Source organism: Lepidochelys olivacea (genome assembly GCF_965140295.1).
Source record: "Lepidochelys olivacea isolate rLepOli2 genome assembly, chromosome: 1".
NCBI lineage: Eukaryota > Metazoa > Chordata > Testudines > Cheloniidae > Lepidochelys > Lepidochelys olivacea.
In genome coordinates this window covers 259468128-259487408 of record NC_140411.1, presented here as the reverse complement: position 1 = coordinate 259487408, position 19281 = coordinate 259468128, and the positions used below count along the sequence as shown (strand labels likewise).

The following is a 19281-nucleotide window of genomic DNA, read 5'->3' as shown; positions in this document are numbered from 1 at the left end:
CAGGAGAATAGAGGATACACCAAAGTGCATTGGAATCTAATGATCTTGAGGCATTAGGGTGTTAATTCTCCTGCATTTCATCCAAAAGATGATTGTTGGCACCTGTAAAGAGAGGTGCTTCCCCCCACCTCAGAGAGCTGTGCTGGGCCTGGGGTCTGTTTGATATGTTGTGGGCAGAGGTGTGGTGTCTTGGAGTAGGGATGCCAGTCAGACCAGGTTGCAAGCATGAGGGAGTTAAACGAAGGCCACTACTCAGGCTTGGTGGTGCAGGTTGAGCAAATTTTGTTTCTCTAAGAGTTGGGAAGGGATGTGGTTATGACTCTTCTTGGAGCACACAGGGCTGTTGCCAGCAGCCTCCAGTGCAGGGAGTCTTGCCTGTGCCAGCTGGGTATTAGCTTCTAACACAACCAGCCTGTCAGCCACTCAGGCGCTCTCCTCTGGGCTGTATGGGCCCTGCCTTTACCCTGCAGGTTGACTATGAAAGCTCCCCAGCCTCTGAGCCTTCAAAGTGTCCTCCTGTGGTGTCCAGTCCCTTATCACTGGATATCCCCAGAAATCTCCATTCCCAAGGGAGGAATTATAGTAAAACAAGAGGACAATTTATTTAAGAACAAATAGAGATTCAACAGAAACAAGTTTGTGATGGAAACAAATGGCACCATACAAAACAAAATCATGAAATGTGAAGTAGGGCCTACACTTATTCACAGTTACCTTCCCCATCTAGTCAAATAGATGCTCAGCCCAAAGTTCAGGCATTTGCAGCATTTGCTGCCCCCAAGGAGCTAAGATCCAGTCTTCCATAAAGCACCCCCACTCATCGAGTTACCTCCTCAGTGAATGGGTGCAGAGTGTTTCTCCACCCTGTGATCTCCTGAATAAGTCTCTTGTCTTTATTCACAGACAGGACGATCCCCTTGCCGTCCTGCCATCCTTTCTACTGCCAGTGCCAAGTTTTTTCCAATGTTTATGCTTCGCTGGTTTTCCATTGACTTTTCTGGGTTGGTGCAAAGGTGGACAACTGAGCAATACAGGGTGACAACTTCCTCCCACTTGAATGGGCCATCACTGAGGCACATTATTTCCTGGTGATTCACTTTCAATCCAAGGCCATAAGGGTGTGTTTTTCTATATAACTACATTATTCCTTAAACATCACTCATACACACATCTCGCAATGATTATGAGTATTGATAAGTTACAAGCATTCAGTAGAGATCTCACATTCTACCCTTTATGGATAAAGACCATGAAAGCGGTGTATTAGGTGTAGTGAGTTTGTGAGGTCTGAGACAGGAGGTGCTCGTAAAGAACAGGGAACCCTTTCCCCATTGGCACCAATTGGCATCTGTGTCACAGTGGTGAGGCATAGTGAAGACGGCTGGACCAGTATGTGATGGTATGGGGGGCAAGCTGTATATTGAAACCTGCAATAAATAATTAAAGGAGAAGGTCACATGACCCTCATGGCTGTCACAGGGTTCCTCTCTCCTCGGTGTCTGGTTACATTCAAGGATCAAGTTCTAACATCCTGACTGGTGAATTATTAAACGTCCTTGTGGCATTCTCATCCCTTCACATTGGACATGTTTCTTCCTGGTGTCCTGCTGTGCCAGGCAGAGACAGTCTCAACCCATCTAGATCCTTGCAATTGGATTCTCAGGAGAGTTTTGAGGACAACACGTCCTCTGCCCACCAACTTCTCGATCTCTGGGAGCCCCTCGCCTCCCTGCAAAAGGCTGGTGAGATGGAGCAGTCCTACAGATCCACAATCTCCATCTATAAGGTGAGCTGTTACATCCCTGCAGGCTGTGGAGTGAAAGGGCTGTTCCCAATTGGCGAGAGATGCATGGGGGTTGTGGGATCCTTCATAAAGGATTTAAAAGCACAAGAGAAACACAATGTACTATGGAGAAGATTAAATTAAGATTAATTGATTTAATTTGCTTTGAAAATCTGTGGGCCAGATCCTCAGCTGGTGTAAACTGGTGTAGTTCCAAGGCTCTATGAATCCTGGTCTGGTGTGAGAACAGACTAATGGCCGACAGGGTGTGTGGTGTAATTCAGCGCGGAACCCAGCGGTGCTGGGGCTAACCTCTGGGCATTCTGGTGTATTAAGGCAGAGCACCTTTCCCAGTGAATCCCTGCTATGGGAGAGCTAGAGCAGCTCAGCTGGGGGGCTGTCCCAGAAGGGAGGGAGGGAGATTGTTTGAAGTGAGCCAAGAGGGTAGAGCAGGAAAGAAACAGGTTGAAACTGAGAAACATTTTGGCTGATCTTAGGAATCCTTTCTAGACAGTGAGGATCTACTGGACTGTGGAATATTCTCCCAGGGAAATGGTGGAAGCCCCATTGCTTGGGACCTATAAACTAGACTGATCAAAGCCCTGGAGAATACACAGTGGGGAGTAATTCTGCCTTGGCAATGGAGGGGTAAATTATGTGTTACTTAATAGGAAAGACCTATCTCTAACACCTGTGTTCTCTGTGTGTGTGGGGGGGTGGGGGGGCTGTATTGAAGGTGTCCAGGGGCGGCATGTGATAGAAAGGTTTCAGAGTAACAGCCGTGTTAATCTGTATTCGCAAAAAGAAAAGGAGTACTTGTGGCACTTTAGAGACTAGTCTCTAAGGTGCCACAAGTACTCCTTTTCTTTATGTGATAGAAATTGGCCAGAGAGCTCCCCTGTGTGTGCTTTGCATGACTGGTGTGAAAATCTGTGTGTGTCTGAAGAGACACCAAGGATTAGTGAGTACTGATATATGTCCAGGCCAATTACTGTGTCCCTCTGTGAATGCATGTTGTTACAGGTGTTTTTCTAGTTACAGGTGTACATCCACCTGTGCGCACACAGCATGGGCCCTGCTTATAATTGGCATCTTACAGTGAATTTTGAGGGAAGAGAGAAAAAATCCTTTCAACAGTAGATAGTTCCAGTGAATGTAGACAAGTGTTAAAACTCTCTGGAGAATCAAACATGCCCAGACACTAGTTTCTCTGACCTCAGGTTGAGGGTAGATTAGTGGCTGTGCAGCTCCTTGCCCTAGTGACCAGACTGATCTCACTGGTCTCCGATGTACAGATCAAATTATACAATGCACCTTTTTGGTAAAGATGCTGCCAGGATCGGAGCTCTTTCTAAAAGAACCCTACACACAACCATGCCCAGCTGGGTTAGAATGTACAAGTGAGGGTGCTTCCTTTCTGTGCTGGGCTTGTCTCCTCAATTTTGTGCAGTGCTTAAATCCCACATCTGAATTTCCAGACTTCTGCCCCTGCGTGGCATGCAATAAGGGGTGCTGTGCACACTGCCCACCTTATTAATACAGTAAATGGACCTATGAGGCTGGGTTAGGACTGCCCCATTACTTGACTTTTATCAACCTATGGGGCCCTGATGCTCATGACATGGTTGCCAGGAAGTGATGCCCATCCCTGAGGTAGGAAAGAAACCCACTAGATTCTGGGTGACGGTGGTAGCATTTGGGAAAGTTCAGAGGGAAGGGTGAGCTCCTGATCACTCCACCCCGATGTTTGCTCTCAGCTAGAAGAGAAGATGCAAGCACTGGACCTCCCCAATGAGGAGGGTGCCTGAGCCTGAAACCAGAGATTGGTGGGATGGGTAGGCCGCAGCTCTGTGGGATGAATCACATAAGGAGGGCACAGGCCTCTTTCATCCCATGGGCATGCAGGAGGATCGCATTAACCTGTTGTGTTCTTTCACCCCTCTCCCTAACTCGGATGGATGACAGAACATCTTGGAGCAGTTTAACCCTGCCCTGGAGAACCTGGTCTACCTGGGCAACAACTACTTACGCACTTTCCACGGTGAGTGCTGTCTCGTCTCCCACCTGTGCCTAGTGGGGGGACAGCTGGGATTGTGTCCATGGGCATCGCCCTCAGTTGGCAGGTGGGGGGCGTCAGTCTGTGCTCCTGGGGCTGTTCTGAGCTTGTGGGTAGGCAGGAGAATAGGTGATGAGGACGGGAGGTGGCAAAGAAGGGAAGAGTTGAGGAAAAAGGGGGCAGAGGACAAGGATGGAGCAGGGTCATTTAGGGAAGCTTTAATCCAGCTGCCCTCTCTCCTTGTATTTCTGCAGCACTCTCTAAGGCGGCTGAAGTCTATTTTAAGGCAATACAGAAGATTGGGGAGCAAGCCCTGCAGAGCTCCACCTCGCAAATGCTGGGTAAGTTTCTCCAATGACCATCTCTGGGAGGTAGGTCAATTTGAAATGTTGCCCTCCTCTCCAGCCCATCCCATCCCCGCACCAGTGCTCCCATTGCACCGAGCGGCATGAGGAACGAAGGACCGCACTGAGAAAGGAGCCTGAGTCTCCTGCATGACAACCCCCAATGCGCTAGGCCCGGTGCGTGCAGCACTCCCAGCCCCCACTGATCCCGAGGCCTGAAAGCCGGGCTTTGTGCGTGGCCTTGCAGAGCACTGACCCCCACAGAGCACTAGGCCCAGCCTCCCCGTGTCCCACCCACTTCAGAGACGGAAGCCCAGGCCTCCTGCTCTCCATGGTAGAGCAGCGCACGGAGCCCTGGGGATCGCACAGCCCTGGCTGCAGCATTCTGATCCAAGCGTCCCAGCTGTCATGTCACACAAACCATGTTCCGCATCCTCCCGGCGCTGAGGGAAACTCTGAATACATGAACCAACCGTAACGACGCTGTGCTGCCTTCGTGAGTCTGCAGCCAGCCTGAATCGAGAACTCGGCGAGACGGGAGGCAGCCCCCGTTCACCTGTGTGGGTTAGCTCTGAAACCTAAAGATGGCAATATAACTATTTCACTGCTGATCACGTTAGCAAAAAGATCCAGCTAAACGTGGTTATCTCCCAGTCCCCAACTGCCTCCCATGCCTTCCTCAGATCCCCAGTTGCTTCCTACTCAACAACCCGTCACTCTAACTACCCCCATCCGTCGCAACTTATTCATACAAAAATTTGTGGCACATCTCAAACGGAAAACATGGGGACAGTGTAAACTAAATGGACTGTACTATCAAAATAAGCCACGTAGGGCGGGCACCACTAAGTGTGCTAGCATATTTAATTCTGCATTCTTTACAAACAGGATATTTAATGCAGATGAAGCTGTCACCAAATTTTCAGCCTGCTGCCGCAGTGTCATGCAGAATCCAAGGTCCTTGGGGCAGACTGTCGATGTGGCTTGCTGTGAAGTACACAATGGCTTGCCCTGGGGCACAGATCCCAGCCTTCCAACCCCTTGCTAACTCCACTATGCAAAAGACTGGGAGACCGGGAGCTGGTACCACGGTTTCCCATCGCACACTAAGCTACTAGCCCTCGGGTGTGGTTTATAACATGCAGATTCTGAGGGTAATCAGTGAAATCACAGAAAGGGATTGAGCAGCTGTTATAGAATGAAGCGAATTGGCTGAAACCCTCTCCTCACACCTTGGCCCCAGCCCCAGCAGACAGCTTATGCATAGCGATAGTAGTTGGACTTTTGCACCAAGATAACGCTGCGCCCAGTCATCTAACAGTGGCGATTAGTGCTAATGGCCCCTTTGTTCTAACTCTGGGGGAGAATGATGCACACAAGGAGGAAGGTCTGATTATGATACTTTGATCTCTTTTCTTGAAGGCCAAATTTTGATACAGATGTCTGACACCCACAGGCATATGAACTCTGACCTGGAAGTAGTGGTGAGTATCTTGACATGGCCCATCTCTACTGGGAGCAGCCGGTAGCCGTATGCTGGGCCTAATGGAGCTGTGTTTTATGGAGCTGCGGTGGCCAGATGCCACCTGTTGTTTCCATACTGAGTTTCGGGTGGGTTGCTCCCAGTTTGTGGTGAACAGAACTGGGGGAGGGGGTAGGGTTGCCAACTTTCTACTCGCACAAAACCGAACACTCTTTCCCCGCCCCTCCTTTGAGGCCCTGCCCCTTTTCACTCCATCCCCCCCTCCCTCTGTCGCTCTGTCTTCCCACCCTCACTCATTCACTCATTTTCACCAGGCTGGGGCAGGGGGTTGGGTGCTGGGGGTGGAGTGTGAGGGTTCCGGCTGAGGGTACGAGCTCTGGTATGGGCCTGGGGATGCAGGATTTGGGGTGTAGGAGGGGGCTCCAGACTGGGACTGAGGTGTTTGAAGGGTGACAGGGGGATCAGGGCTGGGGCAGGGGGTTGGGGCATGAGGATGGGTGAGGATTCTGGCTGAGGTTGAAGACTCTGAGGTGGGGCTGGGTATGAGGGGTTTGGGGTGCAGGAGGGTGCTCTGGGCTGGGATTGAGGGGTTCAGAAGGTGGGAGTGGGATCCGGGCTGGGGCAGGGGTTGCGATGTGGGAGGAGGTGCAGGCTGCGGCTGGGGGTGTGGGCTCTGGGGTGGGGTTGTGGATGAGGGGTTTGGAGTGCAGGAGGGTGCTCCGGGATGGGACTGAGGGCAGAAGGAGGATCAGGGCTGGGATAGGGGGTTGAGGCGTGGGAGGGGATCAGGGGTGCAGGCTCCAGGTGGTGTTTACCTCAAGCAGCTCCCAGAAGCAGCGGCATGTCCCCCCTCCGGCTCCTACATAGAGGCGCAGCCAGGCAGCTCTGCGTGCTGCCCCGTCCGCAGGTGCTGCCCCCATAGCTGCAGTTCCCGGCCAATGGGAGCTGCAGAGCCGGTGCACAGGAGCCGGAGGTGGGCCATGCTGCTGTTTCTGGGAGCTGTGTGGAGCCACAGCAGGTAGGGAGCCTGCCTTAGCCCCCCTGCGCTGCTGACTGGACTTTTAACAGTCCGGTCAGCAGTGCTGACCAGAGTCGCCAGGGTCCCTTTTCGACCAGGTGTTCTAGTCAAAAACCGGACACCTGTCAACCCTAGGAGGGGGATGTAATCTAAGCAGCATCCAGTTCTGATGTGCCAATATTTCCATCTCCCTCCCTGGTAGTGCTGTTGGGGGTGGGGGTAGAAAGGGGAGGACTTGTGTAAAACAAGGATGTTAACCCTTTCCCAGCTGTGTGGTTGTTGTTGATATGACAGCAGTGTCTAGAGGTCCCAACCTACATGGAGAGACAGCCTTCGCCCTTGAGAGCTTTCCGTCTGGATAGACAAGACAAAACGTGGGAGGAAAAGCGGTATCGACTCTCTGTCTGCAGATGCCTGGCTAAGCATGTCCATCAGGAGGCAGAGGAGTGGGGTTTCTCCTGGGCACTCCCTAACTCTCCCGTTTCGGGTCCTCCCACCCCCCAGCTGTCAGCAGTGCCCAGTAACACCAGTTGCTAGGGGCAGTTTGTAACAACTTCTCTGTCACGTCTAGGCTCAGACGTTCCACAAAGACCTGCTGCAGCATATAGAGAAAAACACCAAGCTGGACATGCAGTTTATCAAGGTGAGCCGCAGTCCTTCCCTGTCCCTTCTGAGCTGTTTGCAGGCTTCCCCCTCCCTCACCCCGAAGCAGGGTGCTGGAGCTCTCTCCCCACACCCTCACTGTGCCCCTCCCTCCTTTGAGTCCCTTAGCGCAGCTCAGGCTTTCACCCTCTCGCTGGTTTAGATCATTGTTTCATCCCTGAGGCGTTTTCAAGGATATTCCAGGCTTTCCCTGGGGCAGAGGTTGGGGAGTGTCTCGTGCCAACTGGAGAAAGAGAGACTTTCCTTTTGCCTAGCTGCCATGTCCTCATGGCCTGACTTGGCCAGCTTTCCTTTGGAGTTGCTAGGATTCACTGGGCTCCTAAGTCCCATTTTCAAAAGGAATTTACACCCATTGACTTTCAATGAGATTTAGACTCCTAAGTCCCCTCCCCGCTTTAGAAAATGTTCCTCATAGTTTCTGGTCTCCTTCTGTGCTCTCGGCAGGACAGCCATCAGCAGTACGAACTGGAGTATCAGCACAGGGCTGCCAACCTGGAGAAGTGCATGTCGGAGCTGTGGAGGATGGAGAGGACTCGAGACAAAAACACCTGGGAAATGAAGGTGGGAAATGAAGGGGAGGTAAGGATGGCCCTGAGACGCAGGCGAGTCTGGAATGAGGAGAGTGGTCATCACAAGCAGATGCTGATGATGCCTCCAGAGTCCTAGATAGCTTCTAGCTTGTCTCTCCCTTCCTTAGAATGCAAGGGGGTGCTCCCTGAGATGCAAAAGGCAGCAAGCTGACACACAGATAGGAGACATACTTTTTCACACAGGGTACCGTTAATCTGTGGAACTCCCTCCTGCAGAATGTTTCTGAGGCAAACTGCGTGGAAAGACTAAAATAAGATTAGGGGCCAGATCCCTATAAATGTTGTATGCTGCTTCAGCATAACAAAGGGGTTGTAAAGGCTGATGACCCAGTCATGTGAGGGGAACCCCGGGTGTATGCCCCCAAATACTGCTCTGTGCAGACTCTGGGTGCTGCACTGACATCAATCCCTCCTCCGCTTGTCCACCCAGGAGAATGTGAGGCGCTTGCAGTCAGAGATGCAGGCATTTGTCTCCGAGAGCCAGCGGGCTGCCACGCTGGAGGAGAAGCGCCGCTACCGCTTCCTGGCTGAAAAGCACCAGCTGCTCTCCAGCACCTTCCTCCAGGTGTACAGCAGGGTAAGGAGGGGGCTTGACCTGAGGTTGGGGGGAGGGACATAGCCATAGCCCCTTTGTCCTGCCCTGAGTGTAGGGGACTGGACTAGAAGACCTCTTGAGGTCCCTTCCAGTCCTACATTTCTATGATTCTATGTGGGGATGTGTAGCTTACAATTCTTGTCTAAGAAAAGTTTCTAACCTAAAGCAGCTTTTCTGCATCACCGACCCACATGGTGGGGGATCCACCGTTCGAAGATACAGAGAGAGCTGCCTCTTTGTCCACTAAGTGATGGTTCACAAGGGGCCCTTCTGCTTCTCTTTATACCCCTCAAAGTTCATTGTCTTTTCCTTAAGAGTTAGGATGACCCGCCAGGGTTCAGACTGCGGTATCCTGCAGTGTGCCGATGTCATGCTATTGCCCCATCCTCCTGATAACTGGTGTTTATCTCCGAGGCAAATTGTCTCGGGCATCATCATGCTCAATTGACATCCTAGACTGAGGCAAGCAGGCAAATCAACATTCCTTTGTCTAGGACAAACTTGTTCATGAGGTCTGCCCCCAAAGCATAGTGCATTTCTGGCGCATGTACATAGCTCTTTAAGCACCGTCCATCACACGATGATATTGATGACCGGTTTGTCACCAGCTCTGAGCTGATACTTCACGCAACACTTGTCACAGGTAAATGCCGTGACAGCAGTGTGTTAGGGGTAGTGAGTGTGTCAGGCCTGATGGGAATTACAGAGCAGTCGGCCCTCTGCCAATCAGGGTTGAGGGGCTCGTAGAGTGGCGAGGGCGTCTCGCCTGCTGATGGCAATGCACTTAGGTACAGGTTGGAGCTTGTTTTGGGTCCTCGCTCTTTAACTTCCCCTTTCCCCCTCCCAGCTGATCTGCTCCCATTCTCCCCCTGATCTCTCCTCTCAATCTTTCCCCAGGCCTGGGGCATCATCCAGAGCAAGGTGCCAAAGTGGAAGGAGCAGTTGGAGGCCAGCCGCAATCCAAGCAGCAGACACTCCCCGAGCCTGCTCAGTGCCTCCCATGGCCCGGGGTACACGTCAGGCCGCCTGACTCCCAGCTGCCTCGACATGGTGAGAAAAAGGCCAACAAACGATCTGTCCAGTAATGGGGGGGGGTGCCTGGGATGGCCCCTCCCAGGGCAGAGATCCCAGAACAGAGGGTCAGCCCAGCTTTTTCCCAGGGTCTGTTATTTTTTGAGGGGTGGGAGGCAATCCCCTGTGTCCCCATTAATCTATACCTCCAGGCCTCACCTGATGTTCCTCCCTTGGTAGCATTAGCTATACAAGACGAGGTGTGGGGGGTGGGTGGGGAAAGCTTGTGTGTGTAGGAGCGTTGGGGGTGGGGAAGGATACAATCCTTTAGGGACCAGGCTTCTCTCGAAGAGAGATCTCCTCTATGTGGTGCTCACGCTCACCTTCATTTCCGTCCAACAGCCTCAGAGGCCTCTGGGAGATTTTGGCTCAGCCATGACTGGACGTAGTTCAAGCCCCTTCCCCCAGGAGCCTGCAGAACTTCTTAGACCCTCTCCTCAGCCAGAGCCAACCAGGAGAGGTCTTCAGAAGACTTCATCTGCTGGTAAGACTGGGTAGATGGGAGTAGTGGTGTGAGGCTGGTTGTACCTTATTTGAGCAGGTACAGGCTGGATTTGGGAGGGACAAATCTGTCCATAATGCATTTGTCCCAGGGTGCACTTGGGCACCTGTTCTATGCAAGGACGAGAGGGCAGGGTATATGGAGGGTGGGGGTGAAGGCCACAAGTGAATGAACAGGGAGCCAAATGGGCAGGGGCAGGGCCCCTTTAGGGAAGCTGTGTGAGTGGGATAGGGAAGCCCAGGTCCTAATGGACAATGGAGGTTTCTCACTCCTTCAGTGGTAGGTCCCTCCTAGCCAGGCTGGGGTCTTGCAGGGGGAGTCTGGGGTTGAAAGAAGCCCTCTGAATCCTCTCACGCCTTGGTGGCTCTTGGCAGGCTCACTCTCCGCCAGCCAGCGCTCGCGCTCCAGCTCCTTCGGTGAGCAGGCAGGAGGAGGCAGCAATGTGTTTAGAGTCCAGACAATTGTGCCCCACTCTGCTGGCACCAACCGCACCTTGCTGGGGTTCAACCTCGGGGACATCATCATGGTGCTGATCCCAGAGGCACAGAACGGCTGGCTGTACGGCAAGCTAGAGGGATCATCCACGTAAGTGCGCTCGGCCTGTCTCCGTGGCGCTGGGCTGGAGGGGGGATCTTGGCGAAGGCAGCAAGCCAGCTGTGAAGAGCTGGGCTCCAAGGGTTAATGCCCTGCCCTCAAGCCTTTCTGCTTAAAAGAGGCAATGCCGGTCGTGGTCTAGCCGAGGGGTTTCTCACTTACGTGGGCAGCAGCTACTGCTCCGGCACAGTGCTTGGCACCACATGGAACAGTTACCGAATGGCACGACAGGTGCCATCCCTGGCCTGGCATCCGATATGGGGCATGGGTTACTGGCAACCTGGGGCAGGGTGGGGGTTGGAATTTGTGGGGCGCCTGCTCGCCATATAGTTCTTACCCAGATGCTGCCTTTCTATTTGAGGTTCATTAGTCCCAGCTGCGTCTGCCTTTGGAGAAGGGGAGTTTCCAGAAGAGAGTCCCAGAGGAGTCTCCAAAACTGTCCTCACTTTCTGGAGTTGGCCTTGTCTCTGTCCAAAAAAGTGCCCAATATGAGCCCCCTCCCAACGGTGCAGGGGGAGCTCTTCCAGGAAAACCCAGGTGCTGGTGGCTTAGTAAATGGTGCTCTTTCCTCTAAGTCGTCCCTGAACGAAGGCCTTGACCTGGTGCTAGAGGGGGTCCACGTGCTGCTGGAAGTGCTGTTCTTTCAGCTCAGACACAAGGCAAAGGCTCGATGACTGGTGGCCATTTTAAGATCTCATCATGGCCCTCCATGCAATGGGCATGTTTGCCCCTGTGCCCTGGCCAGACTCCATGACGTAAGGGAAAGGGAATGCTAAGAAACGTGTTGCTGCAAAGGCTCATTGTCCCCTCTGTCTCCGGGGCCTTAGGAGCGGCTGGTTCCCCAAAGCTTTCGTAAAGCCCCTGGAGGGAGTAAGAGACCCGGAGGAACCGCCCAGCAGGTAATGGGAGCTGCTGAAGTGCATGTTTTTGTACGTCTTTCACGCAAGTGTGTGAGGCAATGTCCTGTGTGGTGCTGCCCATCAAGGCTACGGCTCTTGAGCACGCTCAAGAACTTGTCTGAGGGCCATTGGCACTCTTGGACATGGCTTTTCTCGATTAAACTGTGACATGTTGCTCCCGTAACGGCTCTCTCAATAAGTGCACAATATTTCCAGAGGCCTTTAAATCTCTAGTTAAGTAAATCCTAGGGGTACATATTCCGTGTGGAAACCGAAATATTCCCTCTGGAGAGATCCTGGGAAGGGGGAGGACCCAGACCACATTTGCTGTATGGAGAGACCCCAGAGCACTCTTCCCCAGAGCTGGATTCTGGCCTTTTCTTCTTCCTTTTCTTCTTGGGATCTCTCCTTTCCGCTCTTGTTCAGGTCCTTCCCGCTGCGGAGCAGTCACAGCGTGGATGGCCTGGATTGCCCCAGTGTCCCATCAGCAGGAAATTACCGACACGACACTGCCCCGCCCCAGCCACCAAGCCCTTCTCCAGCCTCACGTGGTGCTGGCAGCCGCCGGAGCAGCTTGGTTAGCGCTGCTGCTCCTTCGGATTCCAAGGTGAGTGGGCGCGGCGCTATTCTAACCTGAGCTAAGGCAGTGAGAAGGGATCTGTGGGTTAGGGTGTGTCCCTCAACCAACACTGACCTTCGCTTTCACATCCTTTCTAATTATGAGGATAGTTAACCGGTTACCAAGGGAGGCTGTGGAAACCCCCATCACGGGAGGGTTTTAAGAACAGGGTGGACAAACACCTGTCAGGGATGCTCTAGATTTAGTCAGTGCCTCAGTACAGGGAGCTGGACTTGGTGACCTCTTGAGGTCCCTTCCAGCCCTACATTTCTGGGATGCCATGATACACACCCGCTCCAACCACGCTTAGCGGGAAGGGAAGGGTCATCCTGACCTCACTGAATCACAGGTGTCATCCATCTCTCCCATGCTTCTGGGCCTCTTTAGTGCTGCTGCTGGTCATCCATGAATCCACCCTAGCTGATCTCAGCTACTCTGCTGGGCATGGGCTGCTTTGCAGCTACTCCTGTCCATCCCTTTGCACCTCCCTGCAAGATGAAGTCGTCTTCAGCACAGCTCCTGTCCATCCGTCCCTAGCAAACTCTGTGCTCTATCCCGTGGAAGAGCCCTGGCCTCTGGGCTCCTCTCACTTCTTCCCTTTATTACGCAGCAGGGGCCCTTCAGTTCACTCCTCTTCTCCACGACATCCCAGCCTGGTTTCTGGTGGCTCCGGGGTGGCAGCTCTTTCTGCTAAAAGTAGGACCATGAGTGATGGAGCTGGGCTGGAGACCAGCTGACAGAGATGCCGTCCTCCTTGCCCTGATAAGGCTAGGGATAGCTCTTTTGTGTGCCTCTTCTAAAGGCAGCTGAGGATGGGGAAGGGTGAATAAAAGCCTGGGAGCAGAGGTCCTGCATTTGGGTCTCAGCAAGGTGGGGGATAGAATACAGAGGCTTTCACCCAATTTGGACCCAGAATGGGGCAGGAAGGCAGGGTGAAGGGCAGAAGTGTGTTTGGATGGCACAGGGGATTGGGGGATGGGATTTGGAGCCTGTCCTCTCTAGGTGATTGGTTCCAATCCCAGGCTGGAGGGACCTGGATGGTTCAAGGGATTGAGAAATGGAATATGTAGCTTTTCACCTCTGGGTCTGTGGTTCTGGTGAAGCCCCAGTCTGCCCAGCTTGCGGGATTGGGATGCAGACATGTAACGTACCCCCTAAAAGTCACTGGTTCCAATCCAGACCCAGGCTGGGAAACTGGACAGCTCAGGTGATCGAGGAGTGGGAGCTTTTCTCCTCTGGCTCTGAGCCAGCCGCAGGACAGCAGTCAATGAAAGTCAATCCCAGCTGATGACTGTGGAGCAAGCTGTGTGAAATGAGTTGGGGTCTTAATCCAGCTCCTAGTGGGGCAGATATTTGCATCACAAGTCCCACTATCGCCAGTTGTTATCACTCCCTTCGGGGGCTTGGCAGGTACCGGGATGAAATGGGCTGTGGCAACTGAACTCTCCTCTCCGGGTTGGTCCCTCCAGGGCAGCCCAGAGGCCGTTTAGGGCCGTGAATGTTGGGATCTTGCTGTATCTGTATATTCTATGAGTAGGGCCCTACCAAATTCATGGCCCATTTTGGTCAATTTCACAGTCACAGGGTTTAAAAATAGCAAATGTCATGAGTTCAGCTATTTAAATCTGAAATTTCAGGGTGTTATAATTGTAGGGGTCCTGATCCAAAGAGGCATTGTGGGGGGGTCGCAAGGTCATTGTAGGGGGGGTTGCGGTGCTGCTACTCTTACTTTTCTGCTGCTGCTGGCGGCGGCGCAGCCTTCAGAGCCGGGCAGCTGGAGAGCGGCGGCTGCTGGCTGGGAGCCCAGCTCTGAAGGCAGCGCCGCCGCCAGCAGCAGCGCAGAAGGAAGGGTGTCAATACCATACCTTGACATCCTTCCTTCTGCCCTGCTGGTGGTGGAGGGTGACATGGTATGGCATTGCCACCCTTACTTCTGTGCTGCTGTTGGCAGGGTGCTGCCTTCAGAGCTGGGTGCCTGGCCAACAGCCACTGCTCTCTGGCTGACCAGCTCCGAAGCCAGTGCAGACATAAGGGTGGCAATATCATGACCCCCCTGCAACTCCCTTTTGGGTCAGGACCCCCAGTTTGAGATACGCTGGTCTCCCCTGTGAAATCTGTATGCTATTGGGTAACAGCACATAAAAGACCAGATTTCACAGGTGGGGAGACCAGATTTCACAGTCTGTGACCTGTTTTTCATGGCCGTGAATTTGGTAGGGCCCTATATATGAGGCTGTAGGAAGCATGCAGGGGGCAGGAGATGGTATCCCAGGCCCTCCTGTGATCAGAGGGGGCATCTCTGGCCATGCTGGCCTGTGAATTCTAGTGCCAGTTTCATTTGTTTGCTCTTTGCTGTGCTCTGTGGATCCTGAACTCCCATGATCAGAAATGCACCCTCCTCCCTGAGAAAGGGGGGGGGGGGCTGGGAGCCTGTGTGTGGAGGGACAAAATCCCCTCTTCCCCCTGCACAGAAAGGGGGATATTTGTTCTCTGCAATTCTGCTTTAGTGGGATTTTTCAAAAGCACCTAAGCTATTTAGGAGCCCAAGTCCAATAAATGGGAATTGGAGACTGGGATATGGAGTCTCTCATCCCGTTAGTGGGACTTGGGCTTTTTAATTGTTTAGGTGCTTTTGAAAATCCCACTGTGTGTTTGTGTGTGTGTGTGTCTTTCCCTCCTCCACCCTTTGTGCCTCTCTCTAACCTGCACAATGTGCTTGCTCTCAGATTTTGACCCTTTATCTCATTTTGTTGCAGAAGTCAGCTGTGCAGGAGCAGCCCCCAGAGCTCTTCCCCCGGTAAGTGAAGTCTGGGATCCCTGGTGGTTTTATCTTATTGTTTGGAAAGTCCTGGAGAACTGGGGAGGTGCCTGGGGAAAAGGAAGTGTGGTACCAGTCTTCCAAAAAAGGAAGGAAGGATGATCATGACAATTACTGCCCTGTTGACTAACTCCTATTGCTGTTAAAATCATAGAACAATGAATGAGAGGAAGGAAAAAACACTCAGGCTCTAGAAAGGCCCCCCAGGCTCCTCTCTGTCCTCTCCTGGAGGAACTGGAATAAGAGCTCTCTAGTTGAGAAGATGATGAATTGGGTCCCTCAGAACTGCCCATTTGGAAGGGTCCAAAGGGAGGGAGTAACTAAGAGCAAATTAGGACAGGAAAGTCAGGCCAGTGAAAGCTGCTGGATCATCACTTAGTCTCCCAAGGGAAGTGGTATGGAAGCCCCATCATGAGGGACACCAAAACTATTCTGGACGGGCACTAACAAATGTACCATAGTGAGCAAGCTGCACCAGCCCCAGGGAGATGACAAGGTGGATCTGACAGGCTTTCGCCATCTCCTCTCCGTCCTCTGAACCTTTCTGAGAATACAAAGTGGGGTGAGCTCTCTAGTGGGGGATGGGATGGGCGACTGGCAGGGCAGGAGGCGACTCTTGGAAATGCTGCCCAATGGTCAAGGCGGATTGAAACAGCAGGGGGACCTCTTGCTTGCCCCAGCCAAAGGGCAGGGGGAGAGGAGGAGCCACATGCCCAAGTCACCTTCCTATTCTCTCTTATTTGAACCATTGCTCCCTCTCCCAACTCCTCCTCCTTCACTGTCTAATTGCTCATCTTGTGAACTGTGCCAAGGCTAGGGGGGAATGGCCATGCCAGGGTGGAGGAGGGGTTCCTGTCCAGGGAGAGAGAGGGGAGTGGCTCTACCAGGAGGGGGTGAAGAGGAGAGGGAGGGAATGGTCCTGTCAGTAGGAGGTTGGGGGGGCAGTCCCATGCAGGGAAGGAAGGGGAATGGATCTGTCAGGGGGCATGAGGAGGAAGGTTACCAGGAGAGAGTATGGGGATGTATTATAATTAATGGCATTGGTAACTTGCACCTAGTGGGCCCCCATCCGAATGAGACTGTTTCTCACTCTCAGCAGGGAAGCTTTCCACTGTCCCTGCAGCGGGTCCCCATAACATTCTCTGTGACGGGGCCTCTGCCAGGGCCCCATGGCCGGGCGGTACTGAAACAGGCTTTCCTGAGCCTTTATTTCTCCTCTTGCCTTTCTCCTTACAGCGGCACCAATCCATTTGCCACAGTAAAGCTGCGCCCCACCGTCACCAACGACCGGTCTGCACCCATCATCCAGTGAAAGGAGGCGGTGGAGAGCAGCAGATTCTGGGGGGTTGACAGAAGCAGAAGTGCTAGAAACACACAGTCCTTTCCCATTCCTGGGCCACCGTGACCTCGGGTTGGCGCTAACCTAGTGCAGTTTCTCAGGGCACGGCCCCAGCGGTGGAGCATCTCTGTCTTGCCCCCTGTGTCCTGCGCTCTCCAGCAGTAAATAGATTCCCTGGTTTTCTTTGGCGTTCTCTTTGGAGTGACGTGTGTGATGCTGGTCATGCTGAGTGGAAGGCGTCCCCGGGATACCGGTGCTGGTAGCATGGGCAGGGGGTTGCTTATACCTAAGCACTGGGAACTGGAGGAGGGCACGTCTCTCATTGGTCTGTGCACCTGCGCTGCAAGGGGTGCTATTGGCAGGGGAAAAGGAGAACCCTACCCAGCCCCTACTCTCTTTGTTGTAAAGCACTGACCGTTATTTGGCCACTGAGCAGATTCCTGACCTACGTTTGGGGTTAGGTCCCTGCTCGATGGATCAGCGGATAACTGCATGGCAGGGGTCTTCTCCTCTCGGCCCCCTCGCCCCAGGGCCTTGGGCAACTGGCCACTGCGTTTCCAAGAGCTTTGTGGGGAGGCTGCCTGCCCGTTCGCAGTGCCCTCTCCTCCACCCTCTTGCTTGGTAGCCCCAGGGTTGGATTAAGATGGGAGGGGAAACCCAGCTGCGCAGCCTTGTTTGATTCTGTACATAACAACAATAATATATTTTTAAAATAAAATGGAAAACACAACCTCCCTGTGTGTCCTGGTTCCTCTGACTGTCCTTCCTGTCTGCCTCCCCGGGGGGATGCCAGGGGCAGGTGTCCACCAGGGAAACTAAGATTTGGGAAAGCTTAGCCTTGGGTAGGTCCACACAGTAAGCGGCAGCTTGTGGCAGTCTCGGAACCTGCATCTACAGCCTTGGGCTTGTGGGGCTCGCACTACGGCTCTAAAAATAGCTGTGTAGACCTTCGGGCTTGGTGTGGAAGCCTAGGCAGGTGGGTTGGCTTCAGAGCCCAAGGCGCAATAGCAACCTGGCTGTTTTTAGCGCCATGGCGAGAGCCCCAGGCTGTTGACCTAGGCTCTGAATCTCGCTGCTGCAGGCTGTGTAGACATACCCTATGGTGCCTAAGCCTTGCTAATACGTGTGGCTCGAGTGGTTAAACCACCTCGACAAATCTCTGAGTCTTCTGCCTCCACCTGCCTAAGGGACCGGGAGTTTGCTCCTCAGCCTTGCTGTGGCCCCTTGGTGCTGGGTAAAACGGAGGAAAGGGTCTCCAATGCTCTTGCTATCGGGAGCCACCTGTCTGCTTCTCTTGGCCTCACCAACTCTCCATCTCGTTTACAATCTCGCTTCTCCTGTGCTGCAGCCTCACTAATGTCTCCTTTCCTTCATTTGAATTCAGCTTCACAGCAGCACCGAACACTGTGGTGTGTTTTGAGCCAGAGTTCTTGTGAAAGCCACTGCCCGGAGGAAAGCTGTAGAGTGTGTGTGTAAGAGAGAGAGAGAGACAGACAGGCAGGCCTGCAGCTGTATTAGAGCTGTGGTTTTAACTTGTACATCCTCTTTGCCCACTCACCCTGGACATTCTGCTCCTTCCATGCAAGTTGGCCCTCAAGAGTAGAGTAAGAGGTGGGTGATCTTCTAACCTCACACTGAGTACCTGTAATTTCCGGCCATTAGGAGGCAGCAAAGTCCTGTGTTCCCTTTGCCCTGCTGAGAGAAGGCCTGGGGGTCTCTGGGAGGCAGGGCGGTGGGTGTTCCTAGAGAAGCCAGTCAGAGTACTGAGGAGGGTGATGTGTCTGGAGAGTTGAGTGAGTGGTGCCCAGAGAATGGCAAGGAGGCGTGAGCTCTCCCCATACAGACCATTGGCACCGGGGGATATCTAGAGCTGCAGGAACAGGGGTCCTACTAACCCTCTCCCCATCCACCTCTCCGCACTGGAATGTGGCACCCCCCTCGCTTCCCCCCGTTACCCCTGCACAGAGTGTGGTTCCCCGGGAGAATCGGTGGCGCCAGCCCCTTGCTCTGGTGTTGAGTTTGAGAGTCACCTTTTAAACCGGCTTTAATGAAGATACGCCTGGCCTCCCTGTCTCCGGCTGGGTCACTGCAGTGTGTGTGTGTGGGGGGTTCTTCCCCGCACTCGGTGCTTCACGAGGCCTGCACACAAACCCAGCATTGTTGTTTCGAGCTCTCCTGGGGGGAGGGTGGGGAGAGACCTGCTGCAGCTGCTTTAGCCAATTAGCCTTATTAATAGACATTCACCACCACCACCACCACCCCCCCCGCAGCTCCCCAAAGCCCCTCCGGCTCCCTTCCCTCCCTGCTCTGTTACCCCTGCCACCCTGCAGGAATTTAGAGATGGAGGAGGGGGAAGGAAGCTAAGAAGCTTAATGGATTAAACAGCAAGCCTTTCACTTCTGGGGACCAGGGTGTGCATGTCTTAAATCCTTTGGCCACACCTGGAATGAGTCTTGCCGGTCTCAGGTGGAAAGCAGACTTCTGGTTTTATTATGGTGACTTAACCCGCCCTCACTCCCCCTCCAGTCAGCTGCAGAGGCTGCCTGAATTCTGCACCCCACCCCCACGGGTTTGCTTTTTTTATGGTTGGTGACTGTGTTCCTCCTGGTAGCATTCCTCCTGGCACTCTATGCGCACTGATCGCCCCAGAGCAGCCCCACCATCCTAACGCCAACGGCTCTGCCTGCTCCGGGTGAGTGCCGTTTGGAGTGTGCTAGACCGCCAGCCCTGCCCTCCATTCACTTGGCTTTTTTGTGGAGCCTGCAACAGAAGGGAACCCTGGTCAAACCATGGTGAACTCTTACCAGCCCTCCAGCTTTATGCCACGAGGAGACGGGAATAACTCATGAGATTTTCCACACTCCTTAAAAGGAGAATTTACCCCAGGCAAGTGGTAAGGAGGCTGTT

The 19281-nt window shown here is 53.3% G+C and overlaps 1 protein-coding gene across 2 annotated transcripts; it reads left to right on the top strand.

Moving 5' to 3' along the window:
- Window positions 1-807: 807 nt before the first annotated feature.
- On the top strand, window positions 808-17090 carry BAIAP2L2 (BAR/IMD domain containing adaptor protein 2 like 2). 2 transcript variants are annotated; one of them, XM_084626957.1, is made up of 14 exons: window positions 808-1786; window positions 3749-3824; window positions 4094-4180; window positions 5606-5667; window positions 7256-7327; window positions 7792-7926; window positions 8368-8514; window positions 9430-9582; window positions 9946-10087; window positions 10480-10690; window positions 11527-11598; window positions 12025-12205; window positions 14974-15014; window positions 16272-17090. In XM_084626957.1, exons 1-14 carry the CDS (start codon window positions 1748-1750, stop codon window positions 16345-16347), a joined length of 1494 nt encoding a protein of 497 aa, XP_084483083.1. In that variant the 5' UTR covers window positions 808-1747; the 3' UTR covers window positions 16348-17090. The 2 variants fall into 2 exon arrangements, with proteins under 2 accessions (XP_084483083.1, XP_084483084.1); XM_084626958.1 differs by having other exon boundaries at window positions 811-1786; window positions 7792-7908.
- The last annotated feature ends 2191 nt before the right edge of the window (window positions 17091-19281 follow it).